This window comes from Cottoperca gobio, chromosome 4, assembly GCF_900634415.1.
Source record: "Cottoperca gobio chromosome 4, fCotGob3.1, whole genome shotgun sequence".
NCBI lineage: Eukaryota > Metazoa > Chordata > Actinopteri > Perciformes > Bovichtidae > Cottoperca > Cottoperca gobio.
Genome location: NC_041358.1, coordinates 1,670,086 through 1,695,559, shown reverse-complemented (window position 1 = coordinate 1,695,559; position 25,474 = coordinate 1,670,086). Strand labels below are relative to the sequence as shown.

At 42.8% G+C, this 25,474-nt stretch overlaps 1 protein-coding gene across 5 annotated transcripts; it reads left to right on the top strand.

Annotated features, from left to right (window-relative positions):
• The first annotated feature begins 81 nt into the window (after nt 1-81).
• On the top strand, nt 82-25,086 carry slc5a9 (solute carrier family 5 member 9). 5 transcript variants are annotated; one of them, XM_029429370.1, is made up of 14 exons: nt 82-1,764; nt 4,477-4,595; nt 5,124-5,195; nt 10,107-10,211; nt 10,894-11,058; nt 11,237-11,342; nt 15,041-15,121; nt 15,553-15,758; nt 16,502-16,637; nt 17,215-17,322; nt 18,504-18,654; nt 20,155-20,323; nt 21,189-21,404; nt 23,494-25,086. In XM_029429370.1, the coding sequence occupies exons 1-14, from the start codon at nt 1,743-1,745 to the stop codon at nt 23,779-23,781; spliced, it is 1,944 nt and encodes a 647-aa protein (XP_029285230.1). In that variant the 5' UTR covers nt 82-1,742; the 3' UTR covers nt 23,782-25,086. The 5 variants fall into 5 exon arrangements, with proteins under 5 accessions (XP_029285230.1, XP_029285231.1, XP_029285228.1 ...); XM_029429372.1 differs by lacking the exon at nt 82-1,764 and adding an exon at nt 5,555-5,637 and having other exon boundaries at nt 4,529-4,595; XM_029429371.1 differs by lacking the exon at nt 82-1,764 and having other exon boundaries at nt 3,998-4,595; nt 21,189-21,308.
• Nucleotides 25,087-25,474: the final 388 nt, after the last annotated feature.

Here is a 25,474-nt window from a genome sequence, read left to right as displayed (position 1 = left end):
CACCTCATAGAAGCTGATATTTAATTCAACTCTTCCTCTTAGTATCATGAATACTCTTTCATTCAGTCTCTAGTGAGGTGTAGGCTCGTTACCCTTTCCTTCAAACATTTGGGCTTTTAGGGATAATCAATCATTTCTACAAATACCAATACATTCTTATCATAATTCTGATTATGTAAAATGTATTTCCAAACACATAAGACTCTGCATCTCTTTAGATGCCGGCTCAGAAGAAACTCGTTGAACAGATCCACTTCTGTTTGAGTTCATCATCTTTACACAGTCTGCATATCTGCGCCTAAATGTGACCAAAGCTTATTTTTAAGTCTATTTTCTTCCTTTGTACACGCCTAACTACAGTAGGATCTTGGGCCTGAGCTATGGGGGTCGAGCATATCAAGAGTCATGTGCACCTGCACCTCAGGCCTGCCTGTCTAACTTGCTCTCACCTTACCTGTGTTAACCTAACTTAGTTTGGAGCAGGTGTGGTGATGAGTGAAGCGACGTCTGACACAACACCCAACACTTAGAACCCAGAAAATTTCTATTTTTGTGTAGAGTTGCACGTAGTTACAGAGTTACATGTAACTCGATGTAGAGGCAGGTGGGGCACTGTGGAATCTAGTGTGGTGTATCAGTCTAGGGTGGAGTGGTCACGCCCCTAATTATGTATAACTTATTATGCCTTAAAAACGTTTGAGTTATATACAAATTCCCCCTCTGTAAAGTTGTCATGGAGGGGGGGGGGGGGGGATTAGCTATGAAGACCAGAACGGTTTTTTTGTACCCGTCTGTAAACATGTATATTTCTGCTCTAGTTGGGCACTTTAATAACATGGGTCTATGGAGACGGCCTTCTGGAGCCTCTAGTGGCCATTCAAGGAACTGCAGTCTTTGACACGTTGGCTTCAGGCTCATGGCCGGCAGCAGCACTCAGCGTCCCATCACAGGATCTAGTATTTGTAGCCTATATACACAGAACAATTTACAGGAAAATAAAGTACAACAAAGATGAAGTAAATATTATGTTCTTACAGGTAGGGTTATGGTTTATATATAAAAATAAAAAGCAACAATGACCAACAATACATAATGTCTACATACAAGTTAAATGTTTCTGTAAAGAGACAGTGCAAATTAGTAAATATCAGCTATGTAATGTAATAGATTACATTATGAGTTGGTTCTGTACACTTATATGCAATGATATTTATGAATGCTATGTGAATGTTATGCCTCCTGTGGTGTATGGTGTTGGTCAGCCTAACATCTTGAACAGCATGCTTATTATTTTGCTAAATAATACTCGTATTTGTGGTAAGATTAAACTGAGGTAAATTGTGTCAGAGAAAAAAGAGCCTTTGGTTGTATTAGTATACAGCTTGATGAGAGATTGACACACTTTGATCGACATGCCAAATGAGCATCTAACTACAGGTCTAAGTAGCGTATAGGAGCAGCATATGACTTGTTTTCAAAAGGTCAATGACCAAAAGATATGTAGTCAAACTGTACTGTATCTGAAACCACCTGTGAACCCTGTTTTAAATGAAGTAATTTGTCAGTGTTTGCCAATTATAGCTAACCAGTGAAGTCTGCCTGTCTCCATAACAGGCTGATTAATAATTAAGCTTCAAGCTGACAGCACAGATTCACATACCTCTGTCAGGTCTCTGACTCACTACAAGTCCTACACAGAAGAGACGCAGCAGAACTGAGTGTGTGAGAAGATTGGAACCAGCATGTCTGCCACTCTCACGACAGGTCTGAGCCTTCTTTAACACATTTATGCAAAAAAAAGCTTTGTTTTTATGGCACGTCCAGAGTAGATTTGATAGACAGCTCGGGAGAACAGATACGAACGACACACAAGACGGATATGTGTTCAATCAGCAGATTCAGCAACTCTTGACGTTTCACTCTAACAGCCATATTATCATTTCACCTTCAGCCTTTGTTTTAGAGACCTGTTGGTCTCCGGGTGTAATAAGGAAGAAGCAGTGAGTGGTGTATCTTTGGGCCTTGATGGTGAACTACTCACACAATACTTGTGGAGGTGAAGCAGTTATTAAATGTATTTATGTTAACAGTAGTGGGATGTAACTTGTACTTGAGTATTTCTATTTCTGCTACTTCTACTATATCTCAGAGGGAAATAATTTACTTTTGACTGCAACTACATGCATTTAATACATTTAGTTACTTTGGAAATTCAGGATAATAATACAAAATATAATCAACTAATGAGTTAAACTACCCAGCAGTATATAAAGTAATAGATCCTCCTTTACCAACTGCAACAATAAAGTGATAATCCAATAACATAATATGTATTATTGTGAAATGGGTCATTCGCTTGAATAATATTTAAAATGCAGGACTTTTATTTGTAACAGAGTATTTCTACACTGTCATCTGAGAACTTCTTCCAGCGCTTAACACACACACACACACACACACACACACACACACACACACACACACACACACACACACACACACACACAGCAAGCCATTTGAGTAATTATTCCAGATGCCATGATATCAGACGCCAGTGTGCTCCGCTAGTTATACTAGTGTAAGACACAATGCGCACTAGTTAACTAGGAGTGTCTTTTTACTTGGCTAGTTATACAGACGTTCTTCAACTAGTTAACTAATGTAATGAAATGTAGACTGGTTAATTAGTTAAAGCCTAATGGGTGCATGTTGCAGCTTATATGTTAACGAGACAATGCAAAAATGCTGACTAGTTTTGATCTATTTTTAGACCAGCTCTAAAGTCTTTTTAGACCTGACTAAGTAAAAAAAAGGCCCAACATGTTCGGTCAAAGTCTTTACATGTGTAGTACAAAGCCTGACTAATAGTTAACTGACTGATTAACTAGTGAGAAAACTAGTGAGTCACTAATTATGTAGAAAGATGAAGTGTAAAAGGTTGAAGCCAATTTGATGTGTGCTAGATGTTGTGTGTGTGTGTGTGTGTGTTAATTTACGGGTATGTAAACATTGCTGTACCTGCGGTTTTGCTTAACCTCGACGGAGCGAGCTACTCAATAAAAATATGTAAACTATTGCATTCTTTTAAATAAGATCTATATTGGTGTGGAAAGCGTCTGGCCTCTCACCCGGGGGACCCGGCAAGGCAATTTTCTCATTTTATTACAATCTTCAATGTCCATGTGTAAGACATTTTCTTATCTTGATATGCAGCAATATGGCCTGAAAGTAAGCATATTTTACAAAATAGTAGGATTGAAACACAGTAGTATTCAAACTCAGATTCTATTCTATTAATTATAAACTGCTGTGCTATTGCATAACTATGTAATTCATTAAACTATTTAAATTAAACTGGAATAAATCAAGCTAGAACCTTTACTGATTAAATGTAGATTAATTTGGCAATTATTCATGTCGACAATCCGACAATAAAACCAATGTCAGTTTTCCTGTTCCACTGTGATATTCATAAACCAATAGTTAACTGTAACACAGACTTTGATTCTTCAGATAATGTCATTGTTTTTTAGAGATAACATATGTAATGTGATAGTACACACATGTTCATGCTTTATTCTGAATGGATTTCATCAGGCTTACATGTAGGCTGTGTGGAGTTCTTGCTGGAGAGCCAATAGGAAGCTGCAATGCACTCTTTCCCCTCCTCATTAGCATTCTGTGCAACTAGTGTGACAAATGTACATTTTGACTTTCACTGGTTTACTAGTAAACATTTTGGGCCTCACTAGTAAGGTCAAAAGATGCTTAAACTAGATAACTAACTAGTGAACATTTTTGCCATGACTTTTTGGATCTTACTAGTTCACTAGTGAGCTGCAATTTCCTGAACTAGTAAGACATGTTACTAGTTTGATCCAGCGGGCCACTAGTGTGTCAAAAAGCTGACTAGCGTCACTAGTGAAGCTTCTTCAGTTGGAACGAGTTGCTGAAAAAGAGTAACCAGTATGAGTTTTTGTTCAACTTGTAAGACAAAATGACAAACTAGTGGAGAAAACTGCTGATATCAAGTATATGGAACAAATACTCAAACACACACACACACGCACACACAGACACACACGCTTGCAGTCACACACTCGTAAAGTGACACTCAGAAGAAAGCGTAGGCTGACGTCACTTTCTAAGCAAACTTTGGGATTTATAATAAACAAAGTGTTTGAAGAATTAATTTGCTGAATAACACCTGTTTAATTTATACTCCCTGAGTGCACAACATTTTATTTATTTAGGATAATAAACACAAAGGGAGATATCTGTGAGTAAGCACGTGAATCCTAATCCAGTTGTATAAGTGAGCCAGACATCCCCGGCCCAGTCGAACCCCTGGGGACTGGGGATAGCTGCAGAGGAAACAAAATCATGTATTGTATATATTTCTTCGGCGTGCTTTGATTTATTTTTGTGTTTTACATAGTGTGTCTGCCATGTATCATAGTTGTGTTCTGCCCGCAGGCAGCAGCTCCTCGGGGTTCACCTCTGCAGCCCCTCCCAGCACAGAGCTCAGTGTGGAAGCTGCTGACATCGCTGTGGTTGTCCTCTACTTTATTTTTGTCATGGTGGTTGGAATCTGGGTAAGACCCACTTTATCTGTTATTTACCATTCTTAATAAAATCCAAAAAAGTACCTTAAGACCTATTACATTACAGGTCATTCAGCAGATGCTCTTATCCAGAGCTTACAGTGAACTAACTACAGGGACAGTCTCTCTGGAGCAACTCAGGGTTAAGCACTTTGCTCAGGGACACAATGGAGGCAGCCCTGGTGTTGAACTCACAACCATCTGGTGTTCTGTTTAGAAGCTGAACCACTAGACCATCAGCACCTATCTCAGGTTACCAGGTGTTCATGGTAGTTTTCATCCCCTATAAGCGTACACTTAACTAAGTCATAAAGTATCATAAAACAACTCTGTGCTCAGAGTTAATATGCTAAACCCTCCTGGATACTATGGAGACTTGTCTCTTTTTGGTTCTTTTTGGTATGTAAAGAATACACCGATTCTGGGAGCTCATTGTGCTCATTGGTTGTAAATGTGTGATATTGCATATGAGAACACTTTAAGTGGACTGCCTAATCTTTACCTCTGCATCTTCTACAGTCATCGGCCAAAGCTAATCGCAGCACTGTGAGGGGATACTTCTTGGCTGGCCGTTCAATGACCTGGTGGCCTGTAAGTACTGGACTTCTGACTGATGTGCAGCATGTTGTGTTCACAGTTACATGTTATTTGCTTCATACAATATGGCTTTGCCAACATATACTGTTATTTTGTCTGAATTTTGTATCTGTTTTTGTAGCCAATCACTATTGTGATGTTTTAGCATGGAAAGTCATTCTTGACCTTTAGCAGCAGTATAAATGACAAAGTAGTAATTAATAAATAGATAAAAAATATAAAGGAGCCAAAACTTTGTGTATACATTTTCTCAGCCCGGCACAAAACGATTTCTACGATAGATTTTTCTTTTTTCTTCACCCCAACCTTTCCAGAAAATTGTCATTATAGGGTTATTTCCTATTCTCTTTCAGACCATGAAGAGGAATACTGTTGTGCTACTTTGGGCTGCTTATCCAAACACACCTCTAGATGGAGCTTTATTCCACTTTATTAGGTAATGACAGATACAAATCACAATTCCTGACTCAACTAGAGGAATTTCTTGATTTAACTATCGGCTCAGTTGAGGACTCTAGAATATTATGGGATGCGGTTAAAGGTTTCATAAGGAGCAACGCCATTTTGTTTTCTTCAAATTTACGTAAGGATAGATCCACCAAATTACAGACTCTGGAAGCAGACTTTGCTCTATTACTCTTAACAAATAGCATCTTAACATGAACTTATCAAGAAGCAAATAAATGATGTTTTGAAACAAGGTACATAATTTTTTATACATAGGACTAGGCAGCATTGCTAGTGTTATTACGCTAGTTGTCACCTTATGGCTTCAAAACTGAGGTCTAATGAGCACTTTGCAGATATCCCCTGCATTAAGTCATCGAAAGGCAACATCACAACTGAGCCAAAGCAAATAAATGAGACTTCAGATTCAGTTGGACAAAGGTACGTGGGACACCTTTCTTGGACGGCTAGAATTACCACAGCTTGGATTCCACTTGTCAAGTTGATCCCATTTCCTTAGAGGAACTAAAAGAGGCAGCAGCGCTCACGATGCAACAAAATAAATCACCAGGTTTATGCAGGACATTCTGTTAGGTCTGCTACTTCTGGACATGATAATGAACCCAAATAGATGGGTGCAGTTTTTCGAGGGGTGTGAATATAACCTGGATTTCTTTACTTTTAAAGAAGAATAAGGATCCAACAGACGACCACTCTACCTCCTGAGACACAGCCGCCCAGTAGAGCTGAGTCGTGTCGTCGGGGTTTTTTTAACAAAAACTCTGAGGAGCGACTTTTTACTAAAATGATGATAGCTGGTCCACCTTAACTAGCCTGAGCTGTTGTGTTCATTTGCTTTAGGGCTACACCTTCAGATCAGCAGGTTGCAAGCAAGACCTGGGCACTTCTCTTGGTTCTTGAGGAGCTGTAGCATTTATTCACTGATAAATAAACGGTACTTAAACTGCTACATTCACAGTTATAATGTTTAACAATAAATTAAAAGATTCTAAAATGAGTTACAAGGAAAGACTGATTTAACTTCTGCTCATGTCTTTGTGTTTTACATTCTCTAGTTGTTTTTATGCAAATTATAATTTAATGTGCATGTTGTCAAGTGGTGGTAGGAGCACCTTGAGGAACTGCTTAACCCAGCCAACATGTCCTCTGCGGAGGAGGCAGAGTTTGAAGACTTGGGGGACAACTCAAGCATATGACAATGTTCTCTGAGGTAGTTCCTCTGTGGCAAAGTGCCAGGTGTGGATAAGATTCGCCCTGAGATGCTGAAGGCTTTGGGCATTGTTGGGCTGTCTTGGCTCTTCAATTTCATGGGGAAGTTGGAAAACGGTACCTGCGTAATTTTGATTGGATTGTTGAACCTCAGTTTCAGGAGGAGCAATGCAGATTCTGTCCTGACCTGGAACAGTGGACACGCTCTTTACCCTGCAGGGTTACTAGAGGGGTCATGGGAGTTTGCCCATCTAGTCTACAAGTGGACTGGGAGAAGGCATACCACCGCGTCCTACGGAGTCTTGTGGGGGGTACTGCAGGAGTATGTGGTCATTGCTATGAGCCATCTGGGCCTTATGTAACCGGAGGGAGAGTTGTGTTCCTGTGTTACTCGGCACACAGTCAATGCCAGTGGGTGTTGGCCTCCAGGGTTGTCCCCCGTCACTGATTCTGTTTGTGATTGTCATGGATCTTAAGGGAAGGTGAGCTTCCGGTTCGTGGACCTCAGAATTGCTCTTTTGCAGAATATGTGGTTCTGTTGGCTTCATCCAGAAGTTTGCATCTAAGTCTGCAGTGGTCGGGTTGAGAGTCAGTACCTCCAGGTTTGAGGTGGTTCTCAGAAACCAATGGATTGCTCCCTTGGGGTGGCAGCGAGTTTCTGCCCCAAGTGAAGAAGTTCAAGTATTTCAGAAGAGGGAAGGCAAAGGTTTCAATATACCAGAAACCTTTGATATACCAACAAAGTTAAAAGTTGATGTAACATTGTCCACAGTGTTGAGGGAAAAGGCGGATTAAAATCAGCTTGATTCAGAGAACAGTAGTGTTTAAGAAGTATAGACAGGATTACATATTTCTTGTTAGATTTAGACAAGCCAGATTCCTTTAAAGCAGTGGTCTTCACTATTCTTTATGTGAGAGCCACATTGACAGGACAAAGTCAATAGGAGAGCCACTTTTACCACAAAGTATGAAAAGCTACATCCAGTCATAAAAAGCACGTCTGCTTATTAATCTGTCATCCCACCAAGAACATACAATATGCAATGCAGCCAACCAATACATTCATTAAAAACAGGATTATCTTAATACTGGGATGATGTTGTCAAACTCTGCAAACAATATTTCACAATTTATGTGTCTGAGAAGGTTTTCTTTGCCCGAGCCAAAATGCATGCGATCTCAAAAGATGCCTGAGTTAATCGTTCAGCTGTATTAGTTGTCCTGTGTTTGAGTCTTTGTTTTCCAGAAACAGAAGAAAGCTGCTCTATTTTATTTACTAATTTCTCTTCCAGGTGCGTAAGATTCGTTGAATTTTGGATGCGTCGTTTAGAAATGCGGCTCCAAATGACTTCTCTTGAAACCAGAGCAGGTTTGTTTGCACATTAAGCACAAAGGGTTCGACTCGTGGAGGACAAATACAAATTCCTCTGTTCACTTTTCTTGTAATTTCCTTTGCTCGTCTTGTACGGCTCGTACCTTTCTTTTTTAACGGGAGCAGCTGTTGTCTGTCCACAAACCACATCTCCAGCATCTTCCTCTCGATTCCGCTGGGGTTTGATGCTCCAAAGACAAATCTTAATTTTCCTCGTTTGTCACGCTTTGTTTCTGTCCACCTGAGGTGCAACTCTTTAATAAGAAATCGATCCATTTCACGTCTGTAGCAACACGTGCTAACTAGCATGAACGCGAGTATGAAGTGCCAGGTTGGTCGTAGTATCCTCCAATTTAAATGTCCAAATTTAGTGATATAAATTATTTTTTAGCAAATGTCCATATTCATAAGCATGCTTAAGTTAACATATTTGTAATGAGCTTAAGTTTATTTATTTCTATACTAGCCCACCATGTATCTACCCGTCCAAGAGCACATTCACCATTGTAGTGCTGATAGACCGCCACAACTGGCAACTCCGCAGTGAGTCAGTGTTCCGGCCGAGCAAGTTTAAATATCTAGTTTCGAGTCTATATTTGCATCTTTTATCAATTATTATTATCAATTATTTTATTATTATTTGTAGGCTAATAGAGCAGACACTTTCAGTGTTTTAATGGGTTATATGTAATAGCCCTGCTTGTTTTTATGAAATATCTGTATTGACTCCATAATCATATCTATCACCCCTTTATTTAGCCCACTACCATGCGAGCCACCAATTAAAGCTTGGCGAGCCGCAGGAGGCTCGCGAGCCGCGCAATGAGTAACACTGATTGAAACTGAGAGCTACTTCAAGGATGCTGAGTAATACGAAGGGCTACTTGTTTGATACAAACTTCCTGAATAACATAGTTGCACGGTTCACCTTTAGTGATAATATTATCATTAATAATAATAATAAATATTCATATATGTGAAGAGACTGTCTGATCCCATGTTAATGTTAATTATCACAATGATTATTAACAATGATTTACCATGGTGGGAAACAGATATATTTAAACATGCAACATTATTTATTTATGTTCTCAATCCATTTCAACATTTGAAAGTCAGAGTTATCACATCTCTGATATCTTTGTAAATATACACACCACTAACTTTGTAACATCAGAGAGTGGAGATGACATCGGAACCTTTCTTCTCGTCTTAGAACAGTGTTTTCAATAACATCATTGCTCCTTTCAAGACCTCTCCGTCCGAAAAGGCTTTCTTGTTCTTTATTTAAATAATGTGCAGCTCTAAATGAAGCTCCCGATGCTTTCTGTGACTTGTTCACCAGCCTGGTGAAAAGAGATGCTGCTGCCCAAAGCTTTAACTCACAGCTTGTTCTGCCCGCAGTGCTGCAGCTGGGTAGTTAGTTAGTTATTTAGTTAGTTAATTAGTTAGCATGGTAGCTTCTGTGACACATACCGAAGTGTCTCCACAATGTGCTGCTTTGCCGTCGCCCCGCAAATAAGACATACACACTTTCACTGTTGTAAAAAATAATTCTTCTTCCTCCCAACTGCGGGCGACTCACGTAATCCCTGCCAGCGACCAAGTGCCCGCGGCACCGTGTTGGCTACCCCTGATCTAGAGACAAGGCATGGCAGCAGGTTATCCCCTAACCTTATGTCCTCTTCCCTTGTACTTACATATTTGTCTTGGTATACGTACCCAGTAAGTGTTGATACCCATTCTATAAATAATATTTTTTTTATTTTTCAACAAAGGCAAGCACTCTATTTTTTAAAGTAAGTAAAAAATGTTCTTGTTATTATGTGTATGTGTGTGTCCGTGTGTGATTACAGATTGGAGCCTCTCTGATGTCCAGTAATGTCGGCAGCGGCTTGTTTATTGGTCTAGCGGGGACAGGAGCAGCCGGAGGCATTGCTGTTGGGGGATTTGAGTGGAATGTAAGGAACACAGTGTGTGATTTTGCTACCGAAGCTCGCAGATGTCACACATTCAGGAAAACTTCCCTTCTTCCTCTATTCCGCTGTTCTCACTGACAGATCTAATGAGTGGCAGAGATGCTGAGGCATCGATATGCAAACTGATGTTTAGCTACCAGTGGGTGTAGAAATGAGTCTCCTGCCGGTGCTCCCAGTTTCACAATGCTTGAGACAGAATCAGTTTGCATGCAGCTTTATAAATCTGAATTAAACAATGCATTTGCACATTTCTGTGCTAATGCTTGCACAGTGTTTTAGCTTCAAATCTACTCAGTTTTATGAATCTGGTCCCTGGACTTGGCCACATTAACATTGTTGGTTTGAAGCCGTTCCTGTATAGCTTTGGCTTTATTCTTGGGCTCATTGTCTTGCTGGAAAACAAATCTTCCTTTCTTTCTGTCTTTCTGCATTTATATTACCCTCTACCCTCACAACCCTTCCCACGCCTACTACAGAGAAGCATCTCCAGAGCATGATACTGCCACCATCATGCTTCGTGCTGTACGAATGCCATCTGTGTGCAGTGCCCCTACAGATTAATCAATACACAGCAAAGTTAGGCTGCTAATATGTAAGAGCCATACTTAGGACGATAGATTACAATACTGACAATGTGTTGTTGAGCCTGTGTGTGTTTCTGCAGGCAGCGTGGGTCCTGGTAGCACTGGGTTGGATCTTCATTCCTGTCTACATCTCTGCTGATGTGGTGACCATGCCCGAATACCTGGCCAAACGCTTTGGAGGCCAGAGGATACGCATATACATGTCTGTTCTGTCACTCATCCTCTACATCTTCACCAAAATATCTGTAAGACACACAAACACACACACACACACACACACACACATTGATTTGTCAGACTGTTATTGTCCAAAGCAAAATACAAATGTGCTACAATCCAAGACACAGTAGAAACATGTGTGTGTGTGTGTGTGTGTGTGTGTGTGTGTGTGTGTGTGTGTGTGTGTGTGTGTGTGTTACCCAGACAGATATATTTTCGGGGGCATTGTTTATACAGGTGTCGTTGGGCTGGGATCTCTATCTGTCTACAGGCATACTGCTGCTGGTCACTGCTGTTTACACTGTGGCAGGTAAACACACACACACTCGCACTCACACACTCTCACACACTCTCACACACTTCTTCGTCCTTTAACCGGGTTGTAGTGTCAGAGCAAAAAAGATCTCTGGTATCTGGCTGTCCTTGACCTTTGACCTAGGGATTTGGACTAGTGTCACAGACAGCTGATGTAATGCTCCTCACAGCTGTCACATGTGATGTCATACACCACTGCAGTCTTGCAGATGGTTTTGACTTTGGAGTTGACTTTAAGTCTAGAGTTTTTCATCCATCCATCCATCGTCTACCGCTTATCCGGGATCGGGTCGCGGGGGCAGCAGCTCCAGTAAGGAACCCCAATCTTCCCTTCTCCGGGCCACATCCTCCAGCTCCGACTGGGGGATCCTGAGGCGTTCCTAGGCCAGTGAGGAGATATAATCTCTTCACCGAGTCCTGGGTCTTCCCCGGGGTCTCCTCCCAGCTGGACGTGCCTGGAACACCTCCCTAGGGAGGCGCCCAGGTGGCATCCTTACTAGATGCCCGAACCACCTCAACTGGCTCCTTTCAACGTAAAGGAGCAGCGGCTCTACTCCGAGTCTCTCACGGATGGCTGAGCTTCTCACCCTATCTCTAAGGGAGACTCCAGCCACCCGTCTGAGAAAACCCATTTCGGCCGCTTGTACCCGTGATCTCGTTCTTTCGGTCATGACCCAGCCTTCATGACCATAGGTGAGGGTAGGAACGAAGATCGACCGGTATATTGAGAGCTTTGCCTTCTGGCTCAGCTCTCTTTTCGTCACAACGGTGCGGTAAAGTGACTGTAATACCGCCCCCGCTGCTCCGATTCTCCGGCCAATCTCTCGCTCCATTGTCCCCTCACTCGCGAACAAGACCCCGAGGTACTTGAACTCCTTCACTTGGGGTAATGGCTCATTCCCTACCCGGAGTAGGCAATCCACCGGTTTCCTGCTGAGATCCATGGCCTCAGATTTGGAGGTGCTGATCCTCATCCCAACCGCTGCACACTCGGCTGCGAACCGATCCAGTGACTGTTGAAGGTCACAGACCGATGATGCCATGAGGACCACATCATCTGCAAAGAGCAGCGATGAGATCCTCAGGTCACCGAACTGCAACCCCTCTCCTCCACGACTACGCCTCGATATCCTATCCATGAAAATCACGAACAGGATTGGTGATAAAGCGCAGCCCTGGCGGAGGCCAACATTCACGGGAAACGAGTCCGACTTACTGCCGAGTATATGGACACAACTCTCGCTTTGGGCGTACAGGGATTGGATGGCCCTCAAAAGTGACCCCCTCACCCCATACTCCCGCAGCACCTCCCACAGTATCACCCGGGGGACCCGGTCATACGCCTTCTCCAGATCCACAAAACACATGTAGACCGGATGGGCGTACTCCCAGGCCCCCTCCAGGATCCTTGCGAGAGTGAAGAGTTGGTCCGTTGTTCCACGACCAGGACGGAATCCGCATTGTTCCTCTTCAATCAGAGGTTCGACTACCGGCCGAACCCTCCTTTCCAGTACCTTGGAGTAGACTTTACCAGGGAGGCTGAGAAGTGTGATACCCCTGTAGTTGGCACACACTCTCTGGTCCCCCTTTTTAAATAGGGGAACCACCACCCCGGTCTGCCAACCCCTAGGCACTGTCCCAGACTTCCACGCAATGTTGACGAGGCGTGTCAACCAAGACAGCCCCTCAACACCCAAAGCCTTCAGCATTTCTGGACGGATCTCATCAACCCCTGCGGCTTTGCCACTGTGGAGTTGTTTGACTACCTCAGTGACTTCCATCAGGGAAATTGACGATGATCCCCCATCAGCTTCCAGCTCTGCCTCAACCATAGAGGGCGTGTTAGTCGGATTCAGGAGTTCCTCAAAGTGCTCCTTCCACCGGCCGATAACCTTCTCAGTTGAAGTCAGCAGGGTCCCACCCTTGCTGTACACAGCTTGGATGGTTCCTCGCTTCCCCCTCCTGAGGTGCCGGATGGTTTTCCAGAAGCACCTTGGTGCCGACCGAAAGTCCTTCTCCATAGCTTCTCCGAACTTCTCCCACACCCGCTGCTTTGCCTCTGACACGGCAGAAGCTGCCGCCCTTCTAGTCCTTCGATACCCTGCAACTGTTTCCGGAGTCCTACCGGATAACATAACCCGGAAAGACTCCTTCTTCAGTCGGACGGCTTCCCTGACCACCGGGGTCCACCACGGTGTTCGAGGGTTACCGCCCCTTGAGGCACCTAAGACCTTGAGACCACAGCTCATAACTGCAGCTTCAGCAATAGAGGTTTTGAACATCGCCCACTCAGGTTCAATGCCCCCAACCTCCACAGGGATGGCTAAAAAGCTCCGCCGGAGGTGTGAGTTAAAGATCCCCAGGACAGGGGCTTCCTCCAGACGTTCCCAGTTCACCCGCACTACCCGTTTGGGTTTACCAGGTCTGTCCAGAGTCTTCCCCCACCCCTTGATCCTACTCACCACCAGATGGTGATCAGTCGACAGCTCTGCCCCTCTCTTCACCCGAGTGTCCAAAACATGCGGCCTCAGATCAGATGATACGATTACGAAATCGATCATTGACCTTTGGCCTAGGGTGCTCTGGTACCACGTACACTTATGAGCATCCTTATGTTCGAACACGGTGTTTGTTATGGCCATTCCATGACTAGCACAGAAGTCCAACAACAAACGACCGTTCGGGTTTAGATCAGGGAGGCCCTTCCTCCCAATCACGCCTCTCCAGGTGTCTCCATCGTTTCCCACGTGTGCGTTGAAGTCTCCCAGCAAGACTATGGAGTCCCCTACTGGAGCCCTCTGCAGGGCTCCATTCAGGGTCTCCAAGAAGGCCGAATACTCAGAACTGCGGTTTGGGGCATAGGCACAAACAACAGTCAGAGTTTTCCCCCCCATAACCCGAAGGCGTAGGGAGGCGACCCTCTCGTCCACCGGGATAAACTCCAACGTAGCGGCGCTCAGCCGGGGGCTAGTGAGTATCCCCACCCCGGCCCGACGCCTCACACCTTGGGCAACTCCGGAGAAGAATAGAGTCCAACCCCTATCCAGGAGTACGGTTCCAGAGCCAAGACTGTGCGTGGAGGTAAGCCCCACCAGATCCAACTGGTAGCGATCCACCTCCCGCACTAGTTCCGGCTCCTTCCCCCACAGAGAGGTGACGTTCCACGTCCCCAGAGCCAGCCTCTGCTGCCCGGGTCTGGTCCGTCGAGGTCCCTGACCATCACTGCCACCCGTGTGACAGCGCACCCGACCCCAGCGGTTTTTCCCATGAGTGGTGGGCCCACAGGATGGATGGATGGGAGGCACCACGTAGCTTCTTCGGGCTGTGCCCGACCGGGCTCCGTGGCAAACCTGGCCACCAGGCGCTCGCTGTCGGGCCCTCCCTCTGGGCCTGGCTCCAGACGGGGGCCCCGGGCTTCCTCCGGGCAGGGTCTCTCCTTTCCTTTCCCTTTCTTTCATGAAGTCGTTTTTGAACCTTTGAGTCTAGAGTTTTTTCCCAAATTAAAGTCAGTGATGATCTGATCCCGTCTTACTTATGTCCTTCTACACAAACTCTCTGATGTCAGTCCTTTGTTGAATGCTGCTTCATATAGCCCAGTTCTAACGGAATTGTTCTAATATACTCTGACTGTACGTGTGTGTGTGTGTGTGTGTGTGTCTGTGTGTGTGTGTGTGTGTGTGTGTGTGTGTGTAGGTGGTTTGGCAGCAGTGATCTACACTGATGCGCTCCAGACTTTGATCATGGTTGGGGGTTCCTTTGCATTAATGTTCATAGGTAGGGTGCATGCACACACGCGCACACCCACACATACAAGCAAGCACACACACATATATAGATACATACATGGTGGAAGTATGTGCAGACTTTTGTTGAAAGAAAACAAACTACAAATTGAGCCTATATGATGACTGATAATGAAGCTCATTATGTATGCATTATGTTTTAGAATCACCGATGTCTTATATTTTGTACTTATAATGAATATCGTTGAATTAACATTTTCATGTCAAATATCTCACAGAAAACAACACAGATTTCTCTACCTGTCAAACTGTCACATTCACATTGATCTTTAGAAGGATTTAACGGGAAAACCCAGTTTAATATTGAACAGTTGTAAAGTGTGTGTGTTTGTGTGTGTGTGTGTGTGTGTGTGTGTGTGTGTGTGTGTGTGTGTGTGTGTGTGTGTTTTGTACATTTTTCAGCATTCTCTGAAGTTGGCTGGTATGAGGGCCTTGTTGGCCGTTATATGTCGGCAGTTCCCTCGGTGATAGTCACCAACACCACCTGCCACCTCCCTCGTAGTGATGCCTTCCGCCTGTTCAGAGACCCTGTGTCAGGGGACTTACCCTGGCCAGGTCTGCTGTTTGGGCTCACCGTACTGTCTACATGGGTCTGGTGCACGGATCAGGTGACTTTACCTACACTAATGTTGCATTTCCACTGCATGGTAAAGCACAACTAAACTCGACTCGCTCTTTTTTGGTTTCCAAGTGTGGATAGTATCAGGTATAATCAAGAGTTCGGTATCCTTTTAACATTTAAAAGGAAATTGTCATCATATTTAATATATATACAGTTTATAATATATTCTAATTATTAAGAGCTCTTCTGTCACATTTCCTTTTTTTTTCATTAACTCTATTTTTTGCAATAAAAAAAGTACTACGTCTGTTGAGGTTCTAAGCTAGCTGAGCCAACACTTGGAGTTAAATCACTACAGACCACTGATTGGTCAGAGAATGGTCACTAGTGCAACATGGGACATTGTGCACAAACTTGACATTTTTAATAGCCAAGCTACTGTCAGTAGCGTTTACAATTTTTTATTCACTCGATTTTGATTAAAAGATAATAGCAGCCCGCAAAACCGATTGTCGTGAGGACATTTCTGCATTGGGATCATCATCACCTCTAAGGACATTTTTAAGGTTTGGTTTTAGGTTAAAAGAGAGGCGGTCTATATTCCGAGGGTTAGGGTAACGATTGGGGTTAAGTGTTAAGTTGTGATGGTTAGGCAATGTGTTATGTCAATGAGGGCCCTCAAAAGTATAAAGTGTGTGTGTGTGTGTGTGTGTGTGTGTGTGTGTGTGTGTGTGTGTGTGTGTGTGTGTGTGTGTGTGTGTGTGTGTGTGTGTGTGTGTGTGTGTGTAGGTTATAGTCCAGAGGTCTCTGTCAGCTAAGTCTTTGTCTCATGCCAAAGCAGGCAGTGTGTTGGGAGGCTACCTCAAACTGCTGCCCATGTTCTTCATCGTCATGCCAGGCATGATCAGCCGATCACTGTTCCCAGGTCAGTCAGCCTGCCTCTCTTTGTTGATATCAAATGTTTATTCATATTCAAGTACAACCCTAATTTGATTTGATAATGACCTCATTAAACCAGCCAAAAAACGTTCCTTCACCCAAATATATTTCCATCCATCGTTAAATGTATTCATGGAATTAAGCAAGACATTCAATACATTTTTCTTTAACAGCTTTCAGATCCATCGGAAAACTTGGCACATTACCACACAGGCAGCCAAATCTAATATATTTAACAAACATAATGTTCACCGTGTGGGCTGGCGTCTCTGGAGGTTTACTGTCTTACTATGAGTAATGGAGAAAAAAAAGGTGGTCTGAAATGTGGAAAGATCATATTCCATCGTCATTAATGTGCAATGAAGACATACAATCCTGGTATGATATATTTAAATGTGTGACTAGATAGTTGTTTTGTATCAAAAAGGTGGGGAGCTTTTGTTCAAATACATTTTGCTTTGAGAGACAGTAATTGTGGATGCTAGACACATAACTGTCACTAACTAAGTAACTAAATAACTAACTAGCTGTTTTATTCTCTGTGTTTGTGTGTGTGTTTGTAGACGAGGTAGGTTGTGTGGATCCAGCAGTGTGTCAGAGTGTGTGTGGTGCTTCAGTTGGTTGCTCCAACATCGCCTACCCTAAACTAGTGGTGGAGCTAATGCCTGTGGGTGAGTCACACACAAACACACAAACAGAGCTCAGCTTGAAAATGAAGAAGTACGCAGAGCATTCCGTTTTCCATATTTCAGTTTGGGTACGTTAGAGCCAACCACAAATGTGAAACAAGACAACCCAGTCAGTTTATTTGTATTTTTATGAAGACACAAAGCCAATCAGATCTTTTAAAAAAATTAATTTAGATCGCATTGTAACACGTTGCTGTGTATATATATATATATATATATATATATTATATATATATATATATATATTATATATATATATATATTATATATTATATATATATATATTATATATATTATATATATATAAAACGGACATGTCAAATCAAGCAATCTGATTGTGATATAATGACCATATACCACGACCTGTCGTGAGCTATTGCTTAAATATATACTGTTTCTGAGACACTTTAAGCCTGGATCGTTTTTTTACCGTTGGCTTAATTTTTCAGACCCAGAAGTTTCCGCATGGTAAATACACATTGCTACACTGGAGCAGCTGGCGTTAAGGGCCTTGCTCAAGGGCTCCTCAGTGGTAGTAATATAGGCTGAGGTTGAACTGGAGAACTTCCAGACAATGCTTCTCTAACCTTAAGGCCACCACTTCCCAAATAAGCGTGCACATTGCACAGTGGTTGATGTTCTCACCCTCTCCTCCCCTGTGCCGTGCGTCAGCTCATCCAGATGCTGTCCACTTTTTTTTGCAGCGCCTAAGCTGTATACTAGCAAAGAAAACCCTGATATTGTACAAAAACAAATTGTGCAAAACAATAATGTCAACTTGAAAGATTCAAATTATCTAGTCACCCTTTCCTCAGTCAGAAACTGCAGTCTGTTTATTGTATCCAAGTCCAAGAACAACTTTTAAAGCCATGAAGGATGTCCAAGCTATATTTTAAACTTTTCTAAGCCTCGTTCCTCCGTTGGTCTCTAAACAACCTGAAGCATAATAGGCCTACTGTTGTTAAACGGCTGCCAAATTATTTCAAAAGATCGCAAAGATGATCTCTCATTTTTCAAAGTAGCGCAGTCACCAACATTATTTGAGCTGACACTTCACTGAGCCACAGTGTAAACAAAGGTTGACTTAAAACCTCTTACCGTGTGCATGTCTGAAAAATGACATACCTGCTATTTCACCATCTTTGATCCTTCTCTCTGTGCAGGTCTTCGTGGTCTGATGCTGGCTGTGATGTTAGCTGCTCTGATGTCATCTCTGACTTCCATATTTAACAGCAGCTCCACTCTGTTCACTCTGGACCTCTACCACAGAGCCAGGCCTTCAGCTTCAGAGATGGAACTCATGATAGTTGGAAGGTAGGGTTGTAAAGACACATGTCGGAAAAAGCATCTTGAAGCAAATTTGTGATTTGTGATATTCAGGACTGCCAACTTTTCAATTAATTTGGAGTGAGATTTCGGTATTGGTGAAGTGAGTGCAATTTTTGATTCTGTGCTATTACCCCCCGCAGTGGTCCTCACTCCTCAACCCCCAAGAATTTTGTTCAAAAGGTTCAGCAGCCAAATTCACAATTTTAGAGCATTTATAGCCATTATATGTTTTGTTCGCAAGAACAAATTCAGTTCAAATCACTCTGGTTGATCCGTACTGCTCATGTGCAAATCTCAACAGAGATGAGAAAGATGAGAGATGGCTCAGTAGTGAGGTACTTCCATCATCCATTTTGGACGCAGCGATTCTCAGAGTTGCACATGTGGAAGGATGTACAGATCGGGTGGATAGAGTTGTTGTTAAATTATATGATCATATGATATCGGATCGGTTCATAGACTCGCGTACTCACTGATACCTGATCTGGTATTTGAAGCTGTATGGAAGTCATTTCCGATACTGGTATCTGTATTGGAGCGTATTAATGAACAATAATGTAATTGTGATAAGCTCTAATGCTCGAAGGATCTGTTTTAGGAAATTACTTGGCATGAATATCCTACAGTGTTTTATAATTGCCATGTTTCTATTGTTTTTGTTCTACCTTTCTGTTCCATGTCATTTTATTATCAACTACAATACTTCCGGTCACTTGTTCAATAACTGCTCGGCCTGTAGTTCGGTGCAAGGCGATTTTTAACACACTTTGAACCAGGCACCAAACATTTGGTACAGTGAGTAGTTTAGAAGTCCCCAGTCGTCAACATGTCGAAGTGTCCATGGGCAAGATACTAAACTCCAAACTCTCTAGATTTGGATTCCAAATACATTTGTTATCTGTAGAAAACAAATGTAATCTAGGAGAACATAGGTTTCCCTCGAATGTCGAAGGTAATTGACAATGCACCTTCATCCATCCATCCATCCATCCATCCATCGTCTACCGCTTATCCGGGATCGGGTCGCGGGGGCAGCAGCTCCAGTAAGGAACCCCAATCTTCCCTTCTCCGGGCCACATCCTCCAGCTCCGACTGGGGGATCCTGAGGCGTTCCCAGGCCAGTGAGGAGATATAATCTCTCCACCGAGTCCTGGGTCTTCCCCGGGGTCTCCTCCCAGCTGGACGTGCCTGGAACACCTCCCTAGGGAGGCGCCCAGGTGGCATCCTTACTAGATGCCCGAACCACCTCAACTGGCTCCTTTCAACGTAAAGGAGCAGCGGCTCTACTCCGAGTCTCTCACGGATGGCTGAGCTTCTCACCCTATCTCTAAGGGAGACGCCAGCCACCCGTCTGAGAAAACCCATTTCGGCCGCTTGTACCCATGATCTCGTTCTTTCAATGCACCTTCAGTGTATTAGAATGTCATTTTGTCTGCTCTTTGACCTTTCTGAAAGCTGACATAATAATATTTTGTGTATTTTCAGGGTGTTCATCCTGACTTTGGTGTGTGTAAGTCTGTTGTGGATTCCAGTCATCCAAACAGCCAATAGTGGACAGCTGTTTGATTATATCCAGTCAGTCACCAGCTTTCTCGCTCCTCCCATTACTGCTGTCTTCCTAATGGCTATATTGTGGCCCCGTGCCAACGAGCAGGTAGGCCTCAAAAACACACACACACACACACACACACTCACACACACACACACACACACACACACACACACACACACACACACACACACACACACACACACACACACACACACAGAGGCAAAATGCACTCCCAGCTGAACTTCTGAAAGTTCAGATATATTCACTCGGCGTGACAGAACAAAAAAGTCTGAGCACTCTGAAAGAAGACATGTTACCGCATACACCCTCTCCTCATTGGGAACTATTGATCCTGGCACTCAGAAAAGAACGCGATATGGACAGTTCTTGTGTTTCTCTTAAGGACTTTATCAGCTACAGGCCGTTGGCTGCTGACATTGCAGCTGATGAAGACCCTGGAGAGGCTGGTCCCTGGCCATCTTCGGCCCCTGATGAGACCATTGATGGACATACAGTTTGCCTACTAACATGGCATTGGGGGGATGACCCTGTAATCTACCTAAGAGATCCTTCTCTCACCTGCAAAAGGCTGGCGTCACTGTGTGAATCATGTTTTTCAATTTTTCCAGTAACTTCAACACCATTCACCACCAACCGTGTGTCTGCAGTGTTAGGGTCACACTACGCTGTCTCTTTGCTGTTGTAATGCTGTAAATGTCCCTGCTGTGGGATGGATAAAGGATTTCTGATTCTGATTCTCCACTTGGTATGTCCCGCTGTAGTCCCAACATGTAGTTACATATTTTAGGAGTTGTTGTAAGCCCTTAACATACAACTATAAATCAAGCTTAATATATGTATTAAAACTACATTTAACATTTGGCACCTCTATGAGACAGAACACTTTTGATTTTGCCAGCTCCATATAACTCTGCATTTTTATATTTTGTGTATGTGTGCTTCCCAGGGTGCATTCTGGGGTCTGATGGCTGGACTTGTGGTGGGACTGATCCGCATGTTTCTGGAGTTCTTCTATATACCTCCTTCCTGCGGTCAGCCTGATCATCGTCCTGCCTTCCTGGCTCAGGTCCATTACCTGTACTTTGCTCTCATCCTGTTGGCTCTCACCTGCCTTATCATTGTTGCAGTCAGCTTGGCCACTGCCCCAATACCTAAAGAACACGTAAGGAACATTTCATAACACAAGTTTAGCGCTTTGTGACCTTAGTGCAGCCCAAACCTGTCTGCTGCGCTCATTAACAATCACTACATCTCATGTGTTAGCTGGTCATAGTTACTATTGCACAGTTTTATTACTGCATATTTTGTAATCTCACAGATGACAAAACATGACATTCATAATGGATAATCTAATGCCAAGGTTCAGCTGTATGACACAAAGACAAAGAAGATGTTTGTTGAAGCACTGCAGAGTGAAATGTACAGCAGATAGACACAACACAAGCACATCGGACAACAATGAAAAGTGTTTTCAGGGGACACTAAAAACTGATGCACACACTGAGTTTTGCCATGGTTTTTAGATTATGCAGTTATTGAGGGTAGCTGTCTGTCAGTGTTTTTTTCTGAAAATGAGCTAAAATGTAGTTAAATTGCTTTGTTTTTTTAACATTGTGATGGTATGATTCAGATATTATTGCATATATCTACTGTTAACCGAGTGTCAACCTTTTGCTTCTGGTAACTATAATAATCTGAACAAATACACACACTGAATTATAATCTGACAAAATACACACACTGAATTATAATCTGACCAAATACACACACTGAATTATAATCTGACCAAATACACACACTGAATTATAATCTGACCAAATACACACACTGAATTATAATCTGACCAAATACACACACTGAATTGTGAAACAGTCTATCGTTGTATTAGCTGTCTATAGTTACTTCCAGAACTGTCACCAAGTCACCATGTCACCAAAAATAAATTGCAAACTGTTTAGGTATTGGTTTAAAACAAGCCAAAATAAGTTGCAGTTTGATGGCATGAATAATATCTTAAATGTTGTACTGCCCCTTTCTGTAATGAAAGAACAGCAGCAGTTACTTGAAGTCCAAATGAAGCAAAGTGAGGTTTCATTTTATTAGTCCTGTCACCAAAACCTTCTAGTAGTTTAACTGGAAACTCTGAAAGTTTCTGCATTTTGTTGTGTTTTCTGTATTTACTTTTTTCACCGGTTGTCAAATTGGTGATGATGTTTCCTAATTTGCAGTGCGTTGAGCTCACAAAACGCCTCAATTTGTGATGAGTGTACAGCACTTTAAAAACCCAGTAATCAGAGAAGCCCTTTTCCACCGCAGGAATTTAGCAACCCTGAGCCTGGTGCTTTCCATAACCAGAGGTTTGTGAACCTTACATGAAGCTTTGGTATAAGGTTCTTTTTTGTGTTTCTACTGTAGGCTATTTTACAAACCAGGACGTGTCCTATATGCGTCTTTAAAAAGATTACAGCAATACAATTTTCATGTGAAGGAAGCAGGTGTGAGACAAACCAGCCACGACACCATTTTGGGCCAGGGGCGTAAAGTGTGTGGGGGGGGGGGGGGGCAATGGCCCTTTCCCCACTTTCTCCCCTCCTATTTCTGCTACAACCGTCATGACACTGAGCCTCATATTGATCTCAACGACATATCTGTGTACGTTTTGTGACCGCAAATTGTGACGTAAAGTTACGGCATTAATTGGGCCCCTCTTGCTCTGCAGCATGCATGGCTGAGATGCTAGCGTGGTCACAAAATCTGTCGACAGACAGACAGACAAACAGACAGACAGACACACACACACACACACACACACACACACACACACACCTGACAAAGTACTCCTCTGTGGTACTTCCTGCTACAGTAGATGTCTCCAGGAGCACATTTCACCATGATGACACACACACAGACTTGGGCTGTTAAAGATGTAGGTTGATATACCTACAGAGATCCAGAGCCCGGCTGCAGCCAGCACAAGTCTACATTGACTGTTATAAAACCTATTTGTATGTTTCAGTTTGCTGCCCTGCACACATCTTGTTTATCTACTCCATTCCTCCACTGGCTGTTGTATCGTATGTAGTCGTCGTGAATCAATGACAATGTTACATTCCTACAGTGGAAAAGGGCTAGTCCACTCTCCAATGTGAACCTGAGTCTACTACATGTCTAAGATAAGAAGGTAGACCACGATGAGCACTGACAGTTGTGCTTTAAAGCAGTTGCAACCTAATTTCCTCTCTCCTGTCCAGCTGTACAGGCTGACCTGGTGGTCCAGATATAGCCATGAGCATCGGATCGACCTCACAGGTTCCCAGATGACCTCTGACCCAGTGAACTCTGACCGCTTGCCAGAATCCTGGTGCCGAAGAGCTGCTCTGCGGCTCTGTGGTCTGACCGCTTCGAGCTCCGGCTCTGAGTCTCCAGTGATCAGCGAGCTGAACTCCCTGCAGGAGGAGCCGCTCTGGAGAAAAGTCTGCAATGTGAACGCCCTGCTGCTGCTGGCAGTTAATGTGTTTCTCTGGGGATATTTTGCCTAATAACGTGTTATCAGTAAGGTTAGATTGATGTACTGGACTGGAAAACATTTTTGTTGTAGAAATGAAAGGCTTGGTCCAGTGGCTTAACCAGCTGCTGTGCTGGATCTGTTTACAGGTGTCTTCTTGGGATTATGTTAGTAATCAAGTATTCTGCCGATTATTCCATCGATTAATTTCAGTTATCGATAACAAATACTCTTTATTAAAGAGGAATAGTAAATATAGTGAAAATAAGACATATCTTCTAAAACAACAAGCTTATTGGTTTCCTTTTTTAGAAAATTACATTTGTATTGCTGAAATTGCATACAATAATATTATCTGTGGAAGGCGAGATAACCTGTCAGCATTTCCAAGGAGCTTAGTGCCTTTGCCTTCATCGGAGGTTGTGAGCTGCTTTGCTGCAGTGAAGGCCTTTGCACATTCCTCGGTCCACTTCCCTTTGGTGTCCAACGGTTGTAACGTGTAGAAATGTAGAAACATTTGTGGTAATAGCACATCTGCCTCACATTTTCTGGATATGGAGCATTCAGGACGGCATTTCTCTTATCCTGAGTGTTGTTTTTAAAAATAATTATTATTTTGGCTTTATTTAACCAGGTTTGTCCCATTGAGAACAAAGATCTCTTTTGCAAAGGAGACCCGGCCAAGAACAGCAGAAACACACAGTTTCAACCATTAAAATAAAAGCATAGGTTGTCTGCAGGAGTCTCACCCCGCACAACTAAGTTTAAACATTGAGTATTATTATCTCTGTAAATGTTTTATACCATCGCGCCTTGTTTATGTCATCTTCTGGGTTATTATTTTATTCTGCTCTGTTCCTACAGATGGTAAATCTAAGACATGATTCTTAAATTCTCTCTTTATTTTGACATCGGGGATCATTCAGGAGGCTCCACACAGTCTCCTTGGGCTGTTTCCTAAATGCAATGTTAAATGAAGCTGTGCCTGGTCAGAAGTGTTCCTAACCTCTATGTCACAGTATAATCCTGTGTCTATCTAAATTGAAGATAAAAAAGTAATTGATTCTTCAGTACATAAAGAAAAATAAGTAAAAGGCTTATCCAGTGGGTGTAATTACCTCCATATGTCTGTCATGTCCATTGCTTTTAGCATATAATGCTTCAGGTTGTGTGGATGTGTGAAAATGTCTGCAGCAAACATAACACAACACACGATTCAACGTCCACAAGGGAAGAGACAAAATGATGTATATTATATAAACCCATGTATCTCAGTGTTCACAGATTTGTCTTTGCTTAAGCCATAGTTTTGCATTATTATTAAAAGATTTAAAATCGATTGATGTTTTTATTTCTGATGGCAGAGTATTCCACGTGTGTCCTTTAGCTGTGAAGCACTGATCCAATGCTGGTTTGCAGTGCGACTAACGGCTCCCTTCGTAGTGGCTCTGCTACTGTTACATTTTACAATCATTTGAATGACTAGTTGAAAATCTATTTGATAAATAAAAGATTCTCAAAGCTTAATAGATTATACTTTTTTGAATTCTACAATTGTTTGTATAATGACATTATGTTTCGTCGCTGATTGAGTTGCCGGGCCTCAGACGGATACACAATAAGAAAGATATGATAAAATCATGGCGCGCATATATAGTTGGTGGCCTTTATGGGTAAACAAGAACTTATTAGTCGAGAAGCGTTAATATTAGTTTTGATGGTCTTGG

Bases quoted from the DNA above. Each gene is read 5' to 3' on its own strand.
- slc5a9 (XM_029429368.1), top strand. From the start codon at position 4,449: ATGTATCATAGTTGTGTTCTGCCCGCAGGCAGCAGCTCCTCGGGGTTC. The intron at 4,596-5,123 runs GTAAGACCCACT...CATCTTCTACAG, and splicing joins TCATGGTGGTTGGAATCTGG to TCATCGGCCAAAGCTAATCG. The intron at 17,323-18,503 runs GTGAGTCACACA...CTCTCTGTGCAG, and splicing joins GGTGGAGCTAATGCCTGTGG to GTCTTCGTGGTCTGATGCTG.